General features: G+C 39.8%; 1 protein-coding gene across 2 annotated transcripts in view; it reads right to left on the bottom strand.

Moving 5' to 3' along the window:
- Positions 1-20,744, bottom strand: part of CAMKMT (calmodulin-lysine N-methyltransferase) — a 333,952-nt gene that overhangs the window by 37,198 nt on the left and 276,010 nt on the right. Inside the window, exons 4-7 of one of the 2 annotated variants that reach the window (XM_024552862.3) lie at positions 14,330-14,390; positions 12,303-12,357; positions 11,174-11,237; positions 3,484-3,550 (exon numbers count right to left, since the gene is read on the bottom strand). In XM_024552862.3, the coding sequence (XP_024408630.2) occupies positions 3,484-3,550; positions 11,174-11,237; positions 12,303-12,357; positions 14,330-14,390 (247 nt within the window). Of the gene's footprint in view, positions 1-3,483; positions 3,551-11,148; positions 11,238-12,302; positions 12,358-14,329; positions 14,391-20,744 lie in introns of both variants that reach the window. The other variant, XM_045189476.2, reaches the window with a different exon arrangement.

Genomic DNA, 20,744 nt, shown 5'->3' with positions numbered 1-20,744 from the left:
CCTGGAAAAACCGTCCATCGGATCCCGCTGGGGTGGGGTTCACATTTTAAAAATCGTTTTTCATACCCCCAATTTAATCTCTAAAGGAAAATGAGCCCCAGAAAAGATACAAATCTTAAAAAGAAGTAGGGCAATGGGGCCAATAGCCAATCCTGGGGGCCCACATAAAGGTATAATTTGAGTTATAAAAAAGTCTTAAAGTTATAATAAGTTCCATAGTTTACTAAGATTAATGGTTTATCAAAGAATAATAAAAGTCACAGGCCTAAATTCACTAGCATTTTTCATACAAAGATAACCTTTTTCTTAAATAGAAATTCACTTTTAATATCACAGCAGGGTACATTTAATAGATTTTTTAAAATTTTGTAACTGTTAATATTAACCAGAGAATGATGCCATTCACCAATTCTGGAACACCTAGGAATAGGCAGACGTCAAACGCTCTGAATGGTCCTTTATTAGACAGTCACAGTTTTCAAGACAGCTTCAGATAAGCCTAACAATTGAGATGCTGTAAATATCTTTGCTCTTTCACCGATCTCTAGCTATATTTAGCAGCACAATTTCCTTTGTTCAGGAATTATTCTTGATTACTCCACAGTTATGTTCTCAAGGCAGAATGCCTTGGACATAGTTAAATGAATGGATAGCTGCAAGGGTGAACGAATGAATAAAACATCAAGTGACTGTATTAAGATCTTTGAGATGTAATGGCTGTATGCTTCCTATAAGAACATGCTAGAGATTTCCTGGCCAGGGCTAAAGCCTCCGGGCTTTTGCAAACATGTCTTTCATATTTAGCAACAGTCAAACTGGGATTAAAAGGGAACAGAGGGAGCAAGAAAGTTTATAAGGGAAGAGCATCACTCAAGGCAAGGTTGCTGGTGTTTACGAGCGCCGTGGTGAATTTCCTGCGAAGCTAATGACGCTTCAGTGTCGGGACCCCTCACTTGCACAGGCCCCTTCCAAGGCCCGTGAGGGGCCCCAGCCATGAGTGCACATGGCAGTATGCTCCTGTAAAATCTGCCCAAGTCAGGTGTAATAAAATTCATCCCCCTAAAGAGCGCCTCAAAGCAAGTTTCAGGCCCACACAGCCTGGGTCTGCCCTGCCTGAGAGGCAGGCAGAAGCCTGGTCGGGGGTGGGAAGCCAGCTGTGACTGAGTGCTGTCAGAGCCGTGAGGTGGGAGCTCGGGCTGCCAGTCAAGTTCCTGGGTGGTTGCTTATTCCTCTTTAAAAACAGTTTCCTAGGCTCACAGTTCTCATATCATGATTTACCTTTCTGCTTTTATATCTTCTTTGCAAATGAAGTCACAGGAGACATTTAGCTGTTATAAACTTCATGTCAAGCTTTGAAGTGCTTTTTAAGAGCAGAAATATTTGGCTCACGTGTGGGCTTTGTAACTATGGTAAATACCTCTCAGTTATCTGTCGCTACTGCTATTCCGCACCTCCAGTTCGGAGGAGAGATTCTGCCTATGCGTTGAGGCACTAAAAAAGAATATTGAACCATATCTTGGCTCTTTTGTGAGCGGTTTACTTTTATTTCTTCTCACATGGAGCTAATGCTTTTATCATATTGTACTGTTACAGGTGGGAAAGCCGTGGAGAGAAGGGGAATACTGATTATTACATCATTGGTTGGCAGTTTCTTCTTAGCTTCTTGAAGGTTAAGTGGTCAAGTAGTTTCTTAATACGAGAGCAAGGCATTTCAAAGACTGGCTCACCCACCTGTGTTTTGACAAAGTGCTTTAGTAGACTTTGGACAAAATGAAGTGTTTAAAAAGCGAGAAACTGATCAGAGTTAATATGAAATAAAGATTAAAAAAAACCATTTTAGAGGTTCCTATACGACTGTTGACATATAGACGATATGGCTGGGTACATATCAGAACAATATATTTAGAAATAGCATTCTTGAGAACAGATAAGAGAAACAAAGGCCACATACTGAGCATGTTGGATATGTCCTATGTTGAACAATGACGTTTTGCTTCTTTATGTAACTTATTTTATGAAGAGATGATAGAAAATACTGTTACACGCCATAAGTTAAACACTTGACATTTTTATTCCTCAAAATGCAACATCTAAGAAGTCTAGATATGTTTATTAATTAGTGATTATTAACACCCAGTAAACAACATTATGTCTTGTAAAAACACAATCTCTCTTCACAGCGTGATGCTGAAATCTATTATTCCCTGATTCCATATGCTGAAATTCACTCAAATGGTCACAAATGACCTTAAGCATTAAATAAATGGAAATGAGGACAACCCAGGAAATGTGCTTTTGATTGATGACTAAAAGACCAGGTTGAAAATCGCGTCCAGAAGTGAAGTCCTCCCCAGAAGGGCACGGCAGCCTGCACTGTGGAGCGGTGGCTGAACTAAGAATGAAGAGCGGGAGCAGGCTGCTCTTTCTCCGGACCTGCGGAGATTTGCGGGCACACGGAGCCGGTTTGTTCATTTAGATGAGAAACTCAGAGCCCGCTCGCTGCCCTCTGTGCCCTCAGCCAACATTCTAATGCAAGATTTAAAAATGCAGATCTGGACACTTCATGCCATTCACCAACCAACTAACAGGAAAAAAAAATTATTGCTGTTCCATAGCCTCCTCCCAACAGGTTGGCCACTTTGGTTTGTAAGCATCATTGCTCTTCATCCCACCCCACCCCCACACGGAGCAGTTGGAGTGGGAGAACACCCTCAACCATCATAAATTAAATAATTAACAATTGGATGGTTCTAATAATGTTTGGGGCTAAACATGTGATAGCAAAATGCACAAATACAGGTATTTCAAGTGAAAACTACTAAATGTTTACTCTTTCCTCTAGGCCTATACCGACAGGGCAAAAATAAAACGTAGCACCGCACTGACGAGAGAGGGCAAGCACTTCTCCAGGTTTGCATAGGAATGCACACGTCTGAAAGGGAATGAGCACCCAGACCATTTTAAAATCATGGAATCAAGCAGGGTTGCTCAGTTTTGGCACGATTGACATTTTAGGCCAGGTACTTCTTTGTCGAGGGGTGGAGGGAGGGGTCTGTGTAAGATGTTTAGCAGCATCCCTGGCCTCAACCCACTGAATGCCATCAGCGACCCCATCCCTCTAGTCATGACAATAAAAAATGTCCCCATGTTGAGAACCAGCGCAATACAGACATTCACAGAAGGTCCCGGGCTGGGTTTCTCCCAAGTTCATACTGTATACTCTCAACCCTAAGTAATTCACACCCAGTGTATAATACACTTACCTTCAGGCTTTTTCATCTATTAATTAAAGGTAATGAGAATGCTTGCCTGCCTTATTATGGGTTCTTGTGACATTAAATAAGATATTCTTCAAGTGCGTGGAACAGTGCCTGACACACGGTAAGTGCTCACTAAATGTTAGCTATTATTATTTTCAATCATCACCCACAGCATGAAGAAAAGCAGTTTCAACCAGTGTTTTGATGCAGAAAGGTATCTTACCAGCTTGATATTTTCCGAGCCTTAAACACACCAGCCTTCTGATTTCTTTCGATGATGTCTCTCACATCTATTGGACACAGTTAAGAAAGCTTCTGCGGCAATTGTCAATTGACTAAAAAAAATGAATAAATAAAAGCCCACAAACACAGTAATCTTATTGAACATGGGATCTGTACAGTGAACAGGGAAGAGCCATAGAGTATAATACGGACAGAGGAGGTTCCAGCCCTGGCTCTACCACCAAATGTTGAATTACTTCCCACAGGCAAGCTCTTTTAATTCCCTGGGCTACAGTTTAGTTGCCTGGGAAATGTACTTTCAGGTAGCATCCAGGAATGGCCCAGGGATATGGACACTGGTGGAGGGACAGGACTGTCCCATAGATGCCGGGCCCCACTTGCTTAAAAGGCAAAGGTCTCTCAGTCAGTGGGGAGGGCAATGGCGGTCTTCTGAAATTTTCCAAGTTGAGGTCTTTTCAGTCTCTCAGATGCTGTTAGGGAGGGTGGGGGTGAGCAGCAGGGAAAGACTTCGGAGAAAGTGAGATGGGAAAGATGGAGAAGAGCTTGGAGAATGTTTGAGAGGAAGTGAATTACTGAAGACGAACGTCAATCCAGTGGAAGATCGTTTGGAGAACCATCCTTACAAACCGATGCTTTGGCCTCTGGCCATCTGCTGGTGTGTAAGGGCTTGTATGAGAAGAGCCATGTTTATTAAAAAGGTGTTTTGAGGAGCTAGTCCATTACATCACACACCACCATGTTTATGAGGGCCCATGGGAAAACCATGGGAAACGTGGGTCCCAACATGGGAAAAGCTAGACTGCAGATTGATCAGTTGTACTTCAACTTCTGGACACTGTGAGCCTTATAACTGTTCCTCTTTTTCTTCTTGCTCTAGGCCCTGTGCAATGAGGGCCAAATGCATGGCCGAAGTCTAGTCACCCCAAGAGTTCCTATTGCGCATATTTTCTACATTAACGTCCATTCCTGGCTTCATTATATTTTATATTTTTTTGGCTTTCTAATTTCCAATTGCACTCACTTTCTCATTTATTTTATACGGTATATTCTATGTACCACTGTAAGAAACCTCAAAATCTTTCTTTTGGAATAGGGCAGGTTTAAATAAACAAGAAATAAAATAACTCCAGCGAAGGCTGCAAGCTGAACTAAATTGGGCCCATGGGGAGGACACCAAGCGGACAAGCGATGTTCCCCTATTGCTCAGAAAAACAGATTTCCTGAATGCTTGAAACAAGCATTGGCCAAGGTCTCCCTGCAAGAACAGAACCACAGGACCTTTTAACCCAAATCTCTGCTGGAAACACCAGGCACACCCATTTCTCCTCGGAGTGAATAAGCAGGTACTGTGATAGCTTTCTTCCCCCAGGAGTGGGTAGGAAAAATCAATTAGGTCTCCTAATGAAGGGCTTTGTTGAGGTTTACAAAAGTGCTATAATGCAGACCTTTTTTTTTTTTTTTGCTGGATGAACTTTCCTGTATGCAAATTAAATACCGTTAAATTACATTCATTAAAAAAATAAAAGAGACTAATTCGCCTACTTGTTTTGATTAACTAAAATGACACATCGGCCTACAGTTCTATTTCCAGAAGAAAGTATTTCAGGAAAGGCTTCTACGTGAAATGTCTTGCAGAAGAGGACAGCTGACATCTTTATTCCGAGAAGAACAAAATTAGCGGAGTCAACTGACAACTGTTTTTGATTAAGCACCACCCCCCACGCTGGCCACACCTCACTCGGTGTTTCCACGACATCCACCGGCAAGCCGTGATGTGACAGGTACATCTGTAGAGTCGTGTAAGTACATGACTAATCTATCAGGCAAAACATGTTATTTTGTTAGTGGAGGTAATACTTTTTATAAAATAGTCACAGGGAAGTTAAACTATATAACACGGAAAGCCTATTAGTAAGTTTTGGTAAACATCTGAACGCCGTATACCTTTATACAGTTTATGGACCTGTGACTCCAGGTGGTCAGGCTGAAGCAAGCATATTATTTATATTCCAGAAGCAAGTTTTTAAATGAAAAAAATTCATAGCAGTATTTAGGCTGCTTTGTTTTTAGAACTGGAAAGAAAATATATTGTGTAGTTTAGGAGGTGTTTTTTTACATTAAAACAAGTACTACAAGGAAAAAATGTCCATAGTGTATTAAAATACTACCTTAAAAGGTATATCGACATTCTGACCCCACCCGTACTGTAGGTCAGGATAGTTTTGAACAGGATGGACCAAACTGTGTTCTCTGAACTGCACCCACCTTCTGAGAGACTTCAGTGGGAGGGGCTGGGTGCAAAGAAAGCTGTAGCGAGTTCTGATTAAGTGGATACAGAGTAATCACCTCCAATGTCCTGGTCTGGACTGCTGGACGTCCAGAGCTACGGCACATACGCTTGTGGCTAAAAGGAAACCGGGATTCTAGCTCCAGATTGTCATCCCAAATAAAGCATAGTTTAGGAGTGGGGCTCCATTTTAATTTTGTTTCAGTTGATTTTTATTCTTAAAATACATACTTTTATATAATAACAATAAGTTATTTAAACAAATTATGTTATGTATTATATATAAAACATTTAAAATATTAACCTCCTTCTGCAATTAGCACCTGCAATATTTATCAGTAATTCATATACATTTTGATAATTGGCATTATTTTTAAGCCAGAAAATATTTTAAAAATAATAACACTGCAGTTCACTAGGCGTTACTCTCTTGGTTCATGTTTCCTTTCTTTGCGTTGGAACATCAAAGGTGAGGGTAGGAAACTATGAAATTATAATATAAATCCTGTTCATTTTGATCTTTAAAGTCTATTAAATTACTTGATGTGACAATATTTGCCAATGTAAAGGCTACAAAATATTCTTAAATGTGTTTATTACTCCAATGAATTGAGAAGATGATGTAGAAGCGTTCTGAGCTCTCAGCACTGTCGCCTGTGGCTTGCGGGCGGGAGAACGTCTCTTCCAGAGGGCGCTGAGCAAATGCAGGATAACACTCATCAAAGTGTCCCAGCTCTTGGTAAACCAGAATTGTTTAATGGGAAAAATGTACAGGGGTGGGCAAAAGTGGGCTTACAAAGACCTCCGTGCCAAAGTGTGCTTGCGGATAGCAAGTAGATTACAACAATGTATAAATAATGAAGGCTGGTATTTTAAGTTAATAAAACTATTGTAATAATCATAACCTGCCTGTCTTTTTCCATACAAACAACTACATAACCTACTTTTGTCCACCCCTGTTACACTTTGAAATCAAACGAACCTGGCTTCTAGAGCTGGTTCCAGTTTTTAGTGGCTGTGTGAACTCAGGTAAATTAACCTCTCTGAGTTCCACCTCAGAAATAGAGATGATGATACCTACTATAATGATACCTACTATAAAGGCTTAATGGAGTATCACATATATGAGGAGCCTGACACATAGTAGGTGCCTAATTCATGTCGATTCATTTTATTTTTCAATAATTCAAGTAAAAGCTTTGGAGAGATGAAGAGGCTGGTGATTATAACTAAAATGAGGTTTGGCAATGAACTCTATCTTCTTTCCTTGCTACTCAGAACTAATTAGGTGAACATTTATATTGTAGAATTTAAACAACTGGAGGGAATCAAAGAACTTCTGCCGTGTAGACTTCCAGTGTCTTCCGCCTGCATCGATGTGCTGTAGCCAAGGCAGGGTCTGTGTCCCACAAAGACAGGGACTTGGTCTACCTTGTCCCCTGCTGTATCTTTAGCATCTCAAATGCATCCAGTTAATACTGATTGAATTAATTTTAATAAACTAAGTTATTTGTTGAGTTCTTACCCTATGAGAGGCACATGGAACCCATTTATGACCCACCTAGTAAAAAGAAGAACTGGCATCAATATCTCAGCTGTCACTGATACTGGAGAAAGGGCCAGGACACAGGACGATGGCCTGACACACCTGAGGTCTCAACCACCCACAACACAGGCTGCACGGTCCACATGAAGCTTATTTTATTTATCCCTTAAATCAGGGATTCCATTAAAATAATGTTAAGCCAGGGGTATCTCCTTTAAAATGTGCAGGAAATGTACCAATTTTCGAAGAACCTTATGTTTCACATCATGGTCCAGACTGTGCATGCTGTGCAGAGAAGATGCTTGGGTCAGGGGCACGAGAAATGGGTCACCAAGCACTGCCATGCTCTGCAGACAACACACTTGATGTTTGCCAAGGATGGGCCAAGGCGGGGTGCTGGCGCTGGGCGAATTTGCAGGTGTAGCAGAGAGGGCTGCTCACCTTTAGGTGCTGCACTTTTATTCATTATGGTCTGGAAGAAGCTTAGCATGAAAAATAACTGAGTATATCCTTTCTCTCCCCTATTGCTATGCCATCGCCATTACCGGCCACAGACTTTATGGAGTAATAGTTACCTGTGGGCAAAATGGATTAAAAGGTTACCTGAACAGATATATTCTGGCATTCTGCTCCCCACCCTTCACTTCAGGAGGTCACTGTACTTGGAGAAGTCTTCCTTACACTAAAAGGGCAGTGCCAAAGAAAAGGGAATGCATTTCACAACTATTTTAGGGTAAAGTTGAGAAACAGATGAACTAGCTGATGTCATTTTCTAACTCGTCCTCTGTTCTGTTTGGGCACAACTAAATCATAGCATCCGTAAGGAGAGGGAGCGCTGAGGTAGGAGGGGCTGGGTGTGAGAGCCAGCAATGTAGTTGAAGGACCAAGGAGAACCTCAGGGGCATCTGCCCATGAGTCTGAGAAAACACTCAGGGCTTACAACATTCACTTACACCTCAAGTCTTAATCTCTTTTCAGGTATCTCTGTTTAACAAATCTCAAATCAACATCTAGCTTTCCAGGGTCCAGGTAGAAAGCTCTAGAAGACATAGCCAATCCACATGATACATTTTAGGAATAAATAAATTAATCTCACAACTGGTTGATGTATTTCTATGATATAAAGATTCAGAATGCATTCTTTCATTGCCTCACATGTTTTAAAAAAACAGAAATAACAGAAGAGAAAAAGGAAATATCAGGAAATGCTTTATTTTTTTTAAAAAGGTAAGACTCAGAATGTTAGAAGATTAAGAGACTAGGAAGTAAGGCTCAGTTAGATTCATTAAATTCAGATGCCAAGAACAACAAAAATAATTTTTAAAGTGATGAGAATAACATACAGGCCATACTCAGATGTGAAGAGCGATTGCCAGGTCGATTTTCAATTACATCTCACTGATGTACTCATTTGTTTCTTAATGCGCTCATCCTGCCCATTAAGAATAATTAGCAGCTTTGCTTAGAGATTTTCTGGCTTCTGGCAATGTTCCCCCCCCTTTTTTTGTTGACATCCACTTTTACTTTTTAGAAAGTAATTTTTGAATAATGTCCTGCAACTGCTATATAATTTAGGCCTCCTAAAATTTTAAAGGAGTGATGTAAACAGTAATTTCTAAATGAGTCTGTTTCTATCTATATGCCTCAACAGTATGTGATTCAGTGAATTAGTTATTCTAACAGAAAATGGGCACACAAACAGGAAAAAAATTTCATTCATATTAACCTCACTCATTAAAAATGCTTACGATGAATGCCAGTTGTAAGCTTTGTTAGTAAATCAAGAATATCATTAGTATTAAGAGCAGGAAAAACACTTTGCCAATTTTTGAGGCTTTATGCGTGTTTTTTCGCTCTTAATTTAAAAAAATTAGATCTAGTTACAACAGAAAAACGCCCACAAACATAGAACAACTGCATGATAAACGCTGAACTCCACTAGGAAAGTCCTGAGAGATGAAATAAAACACTACCAGTTTCGGTCTGCATCCTGAAAGGACCTACTTTATCTACATTGTAAAGTTCTTCCCCTCCCGCCCTTTGGCACCCCGCTATATTAAACCCATTGTAAAACCCAGCACAATAAAGCACTCTCAGGGCTGAGCTTCTGAGGACCAAATGTTAAAAATCCATTTTCTTGGGAGGAGGCTGTACCAATCATTTCTTTGAAAGGCCAGCAGAGTGAATACAGAATCTGAGATTTCCTCTCTGATTTCAAGAGCCGGCATGGCATCTTTGCTGTTTAAAGCAAAGGTGCATTAATTAATGACATTAGCGTTGCTTCCCTCTTTGGAAGCTCTGCAGTTTAGCTCAATAATAATTTTAGTACAATTAAATTTACATACTGACTACAGATGCTTCCCATAGTTTGTTAAAAGTTCTAATTGGTTTCTGAGGCTATTAAATAAGACACCTGCTGGCTTAAGAAAAACCTCAGGTTGCTGGGCCCAATCTGAAAGTTTCTGTGGCTAAAATGACCTTCTCTGGTCCAATAATCCGGGCCCCTCCCTCAAAGAACACATCCGCTGGGGCTGAGCCAGCGTACCTGCCTCCCTCTCGCTCTCTGTGTTCCCTGCCATGTGGAGGAGGAGCACAGTGAAATGACACAGCGCATGAAATAACTCAGGATAAAAGCAGAGTGAATGAACAACATCAGCTCATCTTCAGGAATATTTTGAGAAACCTGCGACAGTCATGATTAAAATCCTGCATTTTAAAAAAGGAAGCACCTTTTGTGATCTCTTTCCCTTGTGTGAAAGGCCAAGACTGTGATTGGCTGTTTTTCCTTCCTGAATTTTTTCAAGTCTGTCAGGCAATTAGCTGGGTGGGGCTCCGTAGGGCACACAAGTGCTGCTGAGCAGTGTTAGCTGCTGTGCTTCTCATACCTCCTTCTCCTGTCTGAGCAGCCTGATGGAGCTGCTGCGAATTTTATTTTCAAAAAATTACATAGCGGAGGTAGAAAAAGAAAATCAAAAAAAGGCTTTATACAAGATGCCACACACACAAAAAATCAGACCTACTTTGACATTTTAGGAGTCTCAAATTCAAATGAGATTACCTCCTTCACAATGTAAATGTAAGGCACACCAAAAAATCCAAAGCAAATATATCTTCCACTTTTCCTCTCAATTCCTAATGTCTGTTAACTGCCCCTGAGCAAATCAGCTCCATTGCTAAAGTAGCCACAAATTATGCTCACTTCTTCTTAAAGTACAGTTCAATTTTCATGAACTCTGTGTACATATTAGTAAAGCATAATCTAATATAATGGGGTTTGAACTGTAATAGCATGGCAGGAAAAAAAAGAGATAGCTTTTATAATCCTAAATAAAAGGAAATAATGAAAACCTGATAGCTTTCTCCAGCAGGGAGAGAGAAGTGACTCCTCAGCAATTAGAGTAGGTATAGTATTACATGGCACATATGTACAATATTAAATGCAAGAAATGTAATAATGAAGAGGAAGTTAATTTTTGTAGGCAGTATCTTAATAATAAATATTAAGTAATTTATTTTATACTGGCAAATTTCAACAGAAATAAAAGAATAAGAATGCCTGAAAATTATTATGAAACAAATGTTGATATTGCCTTGAGTGGTCCCCAAATCATAGGCTCCTTTAATGAGAAGTGACAATAAAAATCTACCAAAAGTAAAAAAAAACCACTTAGTCTTACCCAATGAGTTACATATATTTTCACTTTTTCTTAATTACTTATCATGTGTACGGAGGAACTCTTTTTAATACCCCATGCTGCCTTTCTTTATATCAATTGTTACTCAGCGGGGAAAAAGGAATGAGCACAACAAACCTGTTTTCTATCTGAATAAGGATACTTCTGATGGCCTTTTCATTCCCATCAGTTAACAGAACTTCTTTGACATCTGCAGAAATAGCAACCTGGAAAAAAAAAAAAGGAGCACAGCAAACAATGAGCAAATATGCTTGTCTGTGTGGAAGTGCAGACAGGAGTGACAAGCCTTCAGTATCATGCTTCCTCACCTATTTCTCTGTAACAATCTTCAATCTTTTTTCATTTTATGTCTGCATTATTTTAATCATTCAATCAAATCAGTCAATACTTTTATCATTCCATTTGCGGGAGCCTCTATCTTGCTATCATTCTGTTCGGTAATTGCATTGTGACAGCGGATGATGGTATTCTGAGAGGCTTTCATTTGTGGGCTTCTGTTTATCTAGTAGAGCCATCATACAAGGCTGTCACTCTGCCTTTCAGCTTGCTTCTGTCTGACTGCCTGATGCCCTTCATATAACTTTGCATTGCAGGCAGATGGCTTTGTGAGGGTAATTTTTTTGTGAGCTTTGACATGCTCGCACATTGGGCTGTAACCTCGACACATTGTGTAAGAGCGACAGGTTTGTCAAATGCCAATCAGTGTAACAATATGCTTTTATTTGTAGAGACATAAAAACTTGTCTAATGCACTGTGCTGCTACATAGTATCTCCTGAATACATGACTCAGAACCCAGAGAATGGGGAACGACGTTCCTGAATGGCCAATCTAATTCAAAAGAATCTAATTACTGAGCGCTCTGGATCATGTTTGTTGGTGTAATAATGCAGGCAAAACATTAGCAGCTATATCATGGTGCTCCAACTGTGATTCGCCGGGCTATTCCTGTATCTTAGCAAATAGGACTATAATCTGAAAAAAAAAAAAAAAAAAAAAAAGCTTTCACTATGGCAAAGAAAGACCGTACGAGGCCTGGAATGTCACGACAAGCGATATTGACTACACGGAGGTAAAATGTTTCCGCTCATCGAGGCAACCATAAAATCAATACGATCCAAAAGTAAGTCAATCTAGAAGGTCTCTCAAGACCCGGCAGCTTGACCGCAGCTGATGCTGTTGACGGTTCTCTGACCCAGCAGTTGGAGGCCCTGGAACATTTTCCCTTTTGTTCCTCCCTCTGAATGGGATTGGAATTGAGAAAAGACCTACCATGAGCCCAGCCAAGCATGTCATGCCACCCCCTAGCTCACACACAGCAAGGTCCCTGAAAGAGAGAAAAGAAATGGTAGAACCCATACAAATTAGATGAAAATGGTCAGAGAGATATATATGTTACAAGAACAAATTGCCATCTGCAGTAAGAACGGCGCGACCAGGAAGTTGGAGAGACGAGACGAGGCTACCTCATGTCGTTTTGCGTTTTAAAAATAATTATGAAATAGAAAAGTCACAAAGCAGGCAAACCAGTGGGGGTTCCCTCATTAGTGTTCACTGCAACATTACCACCGCTGAGCTGAAAAATCTGAGAAGGTTCCCTTTTTTTCCCTTGTCAATGGTGCTGTCTTTTAGAACTAAACTAGCTAGAGTAGCGAAAGATAATTGTTAGGAAAGGATAACACTGTTAATCCACATTCATTCCTTCAAAAACAGTTAGACAAGTAAATGACGAATATATATGAGTGTGTATATACCTATATTATAGTCACATACACACAACACATACACAAATAAATGCAATCTTGAATTAAAAAAAAAATCTAAAACAAACTGAAACATTTGGGAAAGCTGACTCGTCCCCCTAAAGAACAATTACACAAAGAGCATTTAGCAATTAACACTTAAATCACAATTGACCCCAACACAACACAGTGAATAAACAATGCAGGGACATAATGTGGTTAAAGCCAGCAAACCCAGGCTAAAGTAATGAGTGGGCTCTGACTTCACTGCTCCAAAGTAAAGCGGCTCAGAGTGAAAGCTGACAGTCTGATGTGGCACTCTGCACTTACCTTCCTCTTTGTGCCTAAATATCAGTTCTCAACGTGTGCCATTCTCGCCCTGGCCCGCTGCTCGCTGATTGGAGCTGCAGTCAAGCTTAAGCACAGCGAGATGAGCAAACGCCAGACTTCCAGGGCAGTTCTGCAGCCCAAATTCAGTACGGCCCTGTTCTTATTTTATATGCTTAGACTCTTAACATTGTTTCTTCTTCCCAGTTTGGGAAGTTTATTACCTCACCAGAAGGGGTGGGGGGAAGCAGCACTAAAAGGGAGGGAGAGAAGGGGAAAGAGGGAAGGGGAGGAGAAGAAGCCAAACCAGAACATTCATAGTCCGAAATACACTTAATGAGTATTTAGTTGTTCAAGCAATTATAGACTGGTTGGTAAATAGGGACCCATAGAGCTTCAAAAAATGTATATTATTGACCCAGTCTTGTAAGCACATATTGTTAAAACACACTCACCATGATCACTAACAGCCTCTCTGGAATCAGAATGTGCTATTCAGGAAGTCTATATTGGAGGACTTTTATAATATGAGATTTAAAATGAAAAACCTATATTTTCTGGGTCTACCAAACATCTTTAGAATTTTTAAATAAAAGGAGCCTTTTTTTTTTCCTTTTTCCTAAATCTCATCCATGGGTTTGATCTATAATGCACATTGACAGTTGAAAACATTTATTTCCGTAGCATGAATCTGTAATTACTATTTATGACTATATTTTATAAATACATGTTGTTAAGTATAAAACACCTTTAAAACCAGGGGTGGGATGGCATCTTTAAATAATAGCTGTGGGGTATTTATTTATCAAAAGTTCTGTAGTAACTTCCCTAGCAGAAGTTTAAAGAATATCTTTATTGTTTTTTTTTTTGACCTTTACAATCAGTAAGGATTGATTGGAGCTTCACTTTTGTTTCCCCAAAATCAAAGTGAACTGAAAAGCTGCGAGTGGAAATCAAAAGTCTTTGACATAAAGCAACACGCTTGCTGTGCAGTATTAGCACCCAAAGGCAATTCAGATTTTTACACAAGCAACATGTTTTCCCTGTGAACTTTTTCCCTGTCTTTCTGTTTTCCTTTTTCCCTCCCTCCCTCCCTCTTCCTTCCTTTCTTTCCTTCTTTCTTATATTTTAAACAATTTAATTTGAAGAATGCAATTCTAACAATCTTTAATATGCAGACACAATACCCATAACGGGCTGAACAAGGTATCTGTAGGTGCAGCGTTGTACCTGAATGCATCACTGTGCCTGAGGCAGTAGTAAGCCAAAACCTCTTCCGCCGGCCAGATGCCTGGAAAACACGAGGGGACAGATTTTTTTCTGTTATTGTTACAGAAGTCTCTTCAGTGCTCATTCTCTGCAGTCATTCTTTGAAGAAATGGCTTTTAAAAATAATGTTCAGTATAAGCCATTTCGACTTGAATCAAACTTAACATGATTATTACAAGTAATGTATCATGTCAGTTTCTTTTGTTGTTGATTTTTTAATGCTGAGATGTTTAACCCACGAATAAATTTTACTGACTTTCAGCCACAACAAAACAGCAAATACAATAGCAGCCAAATTACCGATATCAAAAGTTGAACTTCAATGGTATTTCAGGTAGATCCTAGTGGTGCACACAGGGGCCTTCTTTGCAGCCAGTCCACACGCACCAATTGAAAGCTGCTGCACACGCAGCCCATGTGAGGCAAAGGTAAATGGGAAAATCTCCCACAGGAGCAAATGAAACCACTGAGGTCATTATACCTTTTTGTTTGATTCCATACAATTTTTAAAAATATACACAGTTTTTCCTTTTCTTTAATTAATAAAAATCAAACTAGAATGTAAAATTAAGAAATTTAAATTTCACCAGCTCTGGTATATCTTTAAATTTAACAATAACCCTACCCACAAAATTCCATGGATGGGCATTTTCTAAAATCATCATCTGTGAATCATTTATTTCGGAGACTTAAACAGTCTTCCTGAATGAATACGAATGGCTTCAAGAGGAGACAAACACCTTAGGAAATTATAGTCCCTATTGGTTATCACAGGATGGTAGTGTTATGAGTGTTTTTAATGTTTCTTTATCCTTTTTGTGCTTCCCTAAATTTTTACAATAAATATGTATCACTGCTGTAATCAGAGTAAATGACAGCCTTATAAACGCTAGGCTTTGCCCAGTGGTCAGACTCCAGGCTCAGGCTGGGCACCGGACACCCGGCACGGCCGGCCGGAGGCTGCGGAGGCTGCGGAGGCTGGCCAGTCCTGGGGAAGAGCACCACAGGCTTGCTGTCTCAGCTCTCAGCACTCCTGAAAGGTCTTGATACAAAATCGAAACACCTAAGGAGAATTTTTTTAAAAAATCCCAGATGCATCTCTATCTTTGAGGAGTAAGAAATCCAAACATTTCAGGAAAAAGGATGTAAACAAAAGTGGTAAAATCTTAAAAGAATCAATGAGTAAATATCTGGACAGCAGAGATGACTCCACAGAGCATTTGCTGCAGGAAAGCCTGGTCAGGCGCACTCACTAGCTCAGCAACCGTGACATTTCTGGTAGAACCGACGGGGTGGGGAGAAACAAAGTAGGTGAGAGAAAAGTGGTTGCAGTCATGTTTAGGAATAAACTCAGAGAGGCCGTGGCAGGTAGCAGTTAAGATCACAGGTGCTTTGGAAGCAGACTCACTGGGCTCTGTCCCCTCTCTGCATTTCCTAGCTGAGTGACTTTGGGTAGGTTACTTAACCTCTCTGTGCTTCTTCAGGTTCCTCATCTACATAAGGTAACATAATTGTGGTATATCGACTTCACGGGACTTTTTTGTGAGGATTCAATGAGTAAAATACATGATATGTATTTAGAACAGGTCCTAACTCATAAAAAGCTTAAAGAAAGTTCATTATTGTTTTTAATGTCATTCTCCTGCAAAGGGGCACAGCGGAGTGGAAGAGAGAATATGCGAACCCAAAACAATTATTCCAACAACTAGGACAGATAAGCGAACCTTTGACCTACCCATGAGCTTTGGCACGTCCCCCAAGTTCCAATACCTGGCATAACTCCCCATAAAAATAACTCTATAAAGGCTAAAGTTCACAAAATTCTCCGAAGAAAGAGCCCAGGACAGTGCTCCACACCGAGTGGATATAATCACCACGACAATGAACTTCTTTACACCTTTAGTAGGTGGTTTTGAGGTTTAAAAAATAATGATAGGGAAGGGTATTTAACTAAAATTCAAGCTTTGGATAAGCACAAAATGTGACTTCTGAAACACACAGTCTTTTAAAATAGTTTTATAGTTTTCTCAAAAAATTACAGAGATGTGTTTTAATTAAGTTAAATACAAAAAATATAAAGCAGAAATTTAAAAAATGAACTAAATTTCTACCACTAGTATATAATCACTGTTAACATTTTGGACACCATTTCCAAAAAAATCTCTCTAAGCATAACGATACTACACACAAATGGGATTTTATCAGGCAGGTACTCAATACCGGATTTTGCCCCAGTCGGTACGTGATGGATAGATCTCAGTGGCAATAAAACTATACTCTACCTCCATTATTATGTTTAATGACTGCCCAGATATTTTATGTCTCCATCACCATTTCTTTAACCAGTTTCTTCTTGACAGACGTTTAAGGCAGTTTCCAAGTTTTTTGGCATTATGAGATGAATAATCACACAATGAAGACAATCCACCCCCCCCACACACACAAATGATTTTTCTCCTTAGGTCAAATACCCAGAGATGGGAAATCTAGTCAAAGGTTAAGTACATTTCACATTCTGATATATCAAACTGTCCTTCAAAAATGTTTACCAAACCGTGCCTCTAATAAGAGCATTTATTTCCTCAAACTTTGGCAACAATAGGGTTTTGATAACTTATTTTATTTTTCTAACATATTATATTTTAAAATTTATCTCAGCGCAAATCAAAACATCAATGAGACACCACTTCCCACCCTTTTGGATGGCTATAATAAAAAAAGTCAGGAAAATAAATGTTGATGAGGATGTCGAGAGATTATATAAAATGGTGCAGCTACTTGGGAAAACAGTCTGGCAGTTCATCAAAAAGTTAAGTGTAGAATTACCATACAATTTCACTCCTCAGCTTATATCCAGGACAAAGGAAAACATCCACACAAAAACTTGCACACAAGTAACCATAATAGTCAAAAAGTGGAAACCACCCAAACGCCCATCAACTCATCTATGGATAAACAAAACACGTTATGTCCGTGAAATGGAGCATTATGTGGCAATAAAAAGAAATAAAGTACCGATTCATGCTAAAACATGGATGGAACATGAAACGAGTAGGCTAAGTGAAAGAAGCCAGGCACAGAAGACCCTATGTTATATGTGTCCCTTTACATGGCATATCCAGCATAGGTAAATCCATAGAGACAGAGCACAGGCTGGGGGTTGCCTAGGGCTGGGGTGGCTGAGAGCAAATAAGGACTGACTGCTCCCGGGTACGAGGTTTCTGTTAGAGGTGATGACGTAGTCTAACACTGACGTGGGGACCGCTGCGTAGCTCTGTAAATGTGCCACGGACAACGGGGTGGGCGGCGTGGCATGGGAACTACAATTCAATAAAGCCATTACTTTAAACAGTTTTCTTATTCCTATTTGTGGAAATATAATGGTCTTTTGAAAAAGATTTCATTTTTAAATAAGTTACACATATCCATAGTTTAAAGAGCCATTGAATTCTATGATTGGTTCAGACGAACAGTACCCAGCCCCTCTCCCCAATATGCCTCCTTCCTCAGAAACTACTGTTTTCAATTATTTTAGCTGTTTCTTCAGGTGCTTACTTCCACATTTCTACGTAATATCTTTCTATTTTTACTTTTCAATTTTTCCGTTTTAGGTAAAATCTATGGAGGAGAAGCATTTTTCTTTTTGCTTTGACCTCTATTCCTCTCCCCACACCACACATACCATGCTCCTTATCCATCCGCCCACCACCGTCCTCCTGGTACAGAGAGATATATTATAATTTTGGTAAGACCTCTACTCATTGTCAATTTTGTTAAGATCATGAAATAAAACAGTCATTTAGTAAAATATGATTACTTTTTCTCTCATCTATAATATTTTTTCTGCTGGCTTTAAAAATTGTCTTTTTCCCCTTCATTTGCTAAGATTTTTTATTCAGCTTCAAAATGCCGTTGTCCGTTTCTCCTCTTGATACACACTCTCATTCACACTGGGTGTTCTATCAGCCTCAAGGTGCAACTGACCTGCCTGGTCCGGACTGAACACTCTATGCCTGGTGCACAACCGACATCCCGGAATCAATCTCCACCGTCATCTCAGGCTTCCCTTCGGCCCTCTCTCGTGTTGCATCTCTCCTTTTCTCTATCCTTTGTGTTCCCTTCTTGGTTTACTTCTTCATTTCAGTGCAACACATCCTGCAGTTACTTCTTCTTCTTCTTTATTTTTTTAAAGATTTTATTTATTTATTTTTAGAGGGGAAGAGAGGGAGGAAGAGGGAAACATCGATGTGTGAGAGAAACACCAATTGGCTGCCTCTTGCACACCCCAACCAGGGACCTGGCCCGCAACCCAGGCAGGCGCCCTGACCAGGAATTGAACAGGCAAACCTTTTGGTTTGCTGGATGATGCCCAACCCACTGAAACACACTGGTCAGGACCTCCTGTAACTTCTTGAGAAAAAGTGAATGGAAGCTATATTCAGTGGGCAATTTCAGTCTGAAAACTCCATGTTCTTCGTTTTTTTTTTTAAGTTTCTTGGGAAGTCCCTTTGATTATCTGCTTACCGACATTTTTATTTATCTCTTTTGTCTCTTTTCTCTGGACCTCTTATTATTTGGATGTTGGATCTCCTGAACTCATCCTCTACTTTTCTTAACTTTTCTTTCCTGCTTTCCATCTCGCTGTTTTTTACTTTCTTGGAAATTTCCTCAACTTTACCTTCCAATCCTTTTATTGTTCTTTTCATTTATGCTGTTATTGCTAAGGGTTGTTCTCTGAATATTTCCCTCTGAGAGCATCTTATTCCTTCCTGTTTTATGAGTGAAATCTCTTAATTATTTGAAAATATTAATTATAGTTTGTTTTTAGTTTTTTATCTTTACATAGTCTGTCTTCTTCATGTTGCTTTTTTCTGTTTATTGGTTTTGGTACCTGTCACATTAAAAGCTTTCCTCAGATATCTGGTAATTATTTGTTGTTTGCTTAAATGTAATTGTTGAAAGATAAGAAGGCTGATTGGAGGAAGGGAGGGCGAGTGTGCTTGGGCTGGATGTGGGTGAAGAGGCTCAGCATTCAGCCTGCATGGGTTCACCTAGTTCCTCCACCCTGCTTCTGACACCCTGTCCGATTTCAGCTGTGCCTGCTGTCCTGCAACCCAAAAACTGAGTTTAACCCTCTGCAGAAATTAAACCTCCTCTTCTGTTTGCAGTACAGAAGGGGAAGTTGCCCAGTAGCCTGGAATGGGGATTAACTGCTTTTTAAACAACTTCTAATCAATCCTCCTTACGTAGCCCCCTTCAACTCCTGCTTTTAGAATTTCCTGGTGCCACCAATTCCTGAGCCTTTCAATTTCTCAGAAGTATGAACTGGGTGAGTTTTCAACTTTCCCAACTGCTGGCTTGCTCATATCTGCTAAATTGATGACTTCTCATTCATTTGCTTCTCAGCTTCCAAATTATGCTGTTGTATGTTTCCTTATTTTATCAGCCTTGTAGATCTATGTGTTAAAAACCTCCTGTTACAATGGTTTAGTGAGGTTTCTGGGAGGAATTAATTTTAATGCATTGTTCAATCTCCAAGCTTACCTGAAATCCAGAAATGTACGTATGATCTTTTGAATGTAATTGTTTGTGGGATAGTTCTCGAATCTAAGACACACGATAATATTCTTATCTCTCACAGGGTGCATCTTAGCATAAATACTTTAAGCTCTGAGCACTGGGATTTTCATACCCGTTCTGGAGAACAGTGACTAGCAGGGCTTCATGGAGCAGAGAGAAACTCACTGGAAAAGTGATGAGAAGCACTTTTGGGAGGATGTACAAGTCGAGGACACTAATGGGAGGTCTTTCATGCTGAAGATTTTCATACTCCATTCATAATACTGTAGGGTTCTATCAATCAATTACTGGCACTTTTGCTATATTCCTGATATCACCTAGCGAAGCAGAGCAGGATGCCCCAAGTGGCATTTAGAGGAGCTAAGTATTGATTCCCCCCAAAGCATCACAAAACTTTTAAATTAATGTTTTATTCTAGATGATGTTTTCTAAAACACATGTCATGAATTAGGACACTTCCATAAAAATTATTCAGAGGCAGAATTTCCTATTTCATAGTGCTTTCTATATAAATCGAATTAGTTTAACTCACAGGAGAAAAGGCCTCCTTCGCCCCTTGGGCCTCCATAAAAGGATAAGCTAAAGAACTCTGTTTAGAAGAAGAGGAACACTATATTATACCTGGGTTCCCATGGTCATTTGGTTTCATTCCTTTTCTGTCCAACCAAGGGCTGGTTCCCTGCAGATGCTTCTGCCAGAACCGGGCCTGTCAAATCTGTCAGACTTCGGAAGCCCGTAGCCAGCCCACACTAAAGTATGAAAAACTAGCTGTCTATGTAGCAATAGTGAGGGGGGA

Source organism: Desmodus rotundus, chromosome 5 (assembly GCF_022682495.2).
Source record: "Desmodus rotundus isolate HL8 chromosome 5, HLdesRot8A.1, whole genome shotgun sequence".
Classification (NCBI taxonomy): Eukaryota; Metazoa; Chordata; class Mammalia; order Chiroptera; family Phyllostomidae; genus Desmodus; species Desmodus rotundus.
Note: the sequence above shows the minus strand (reverse complement) of the source record. Positions and strands in the feature narration are given on the sequence as shown.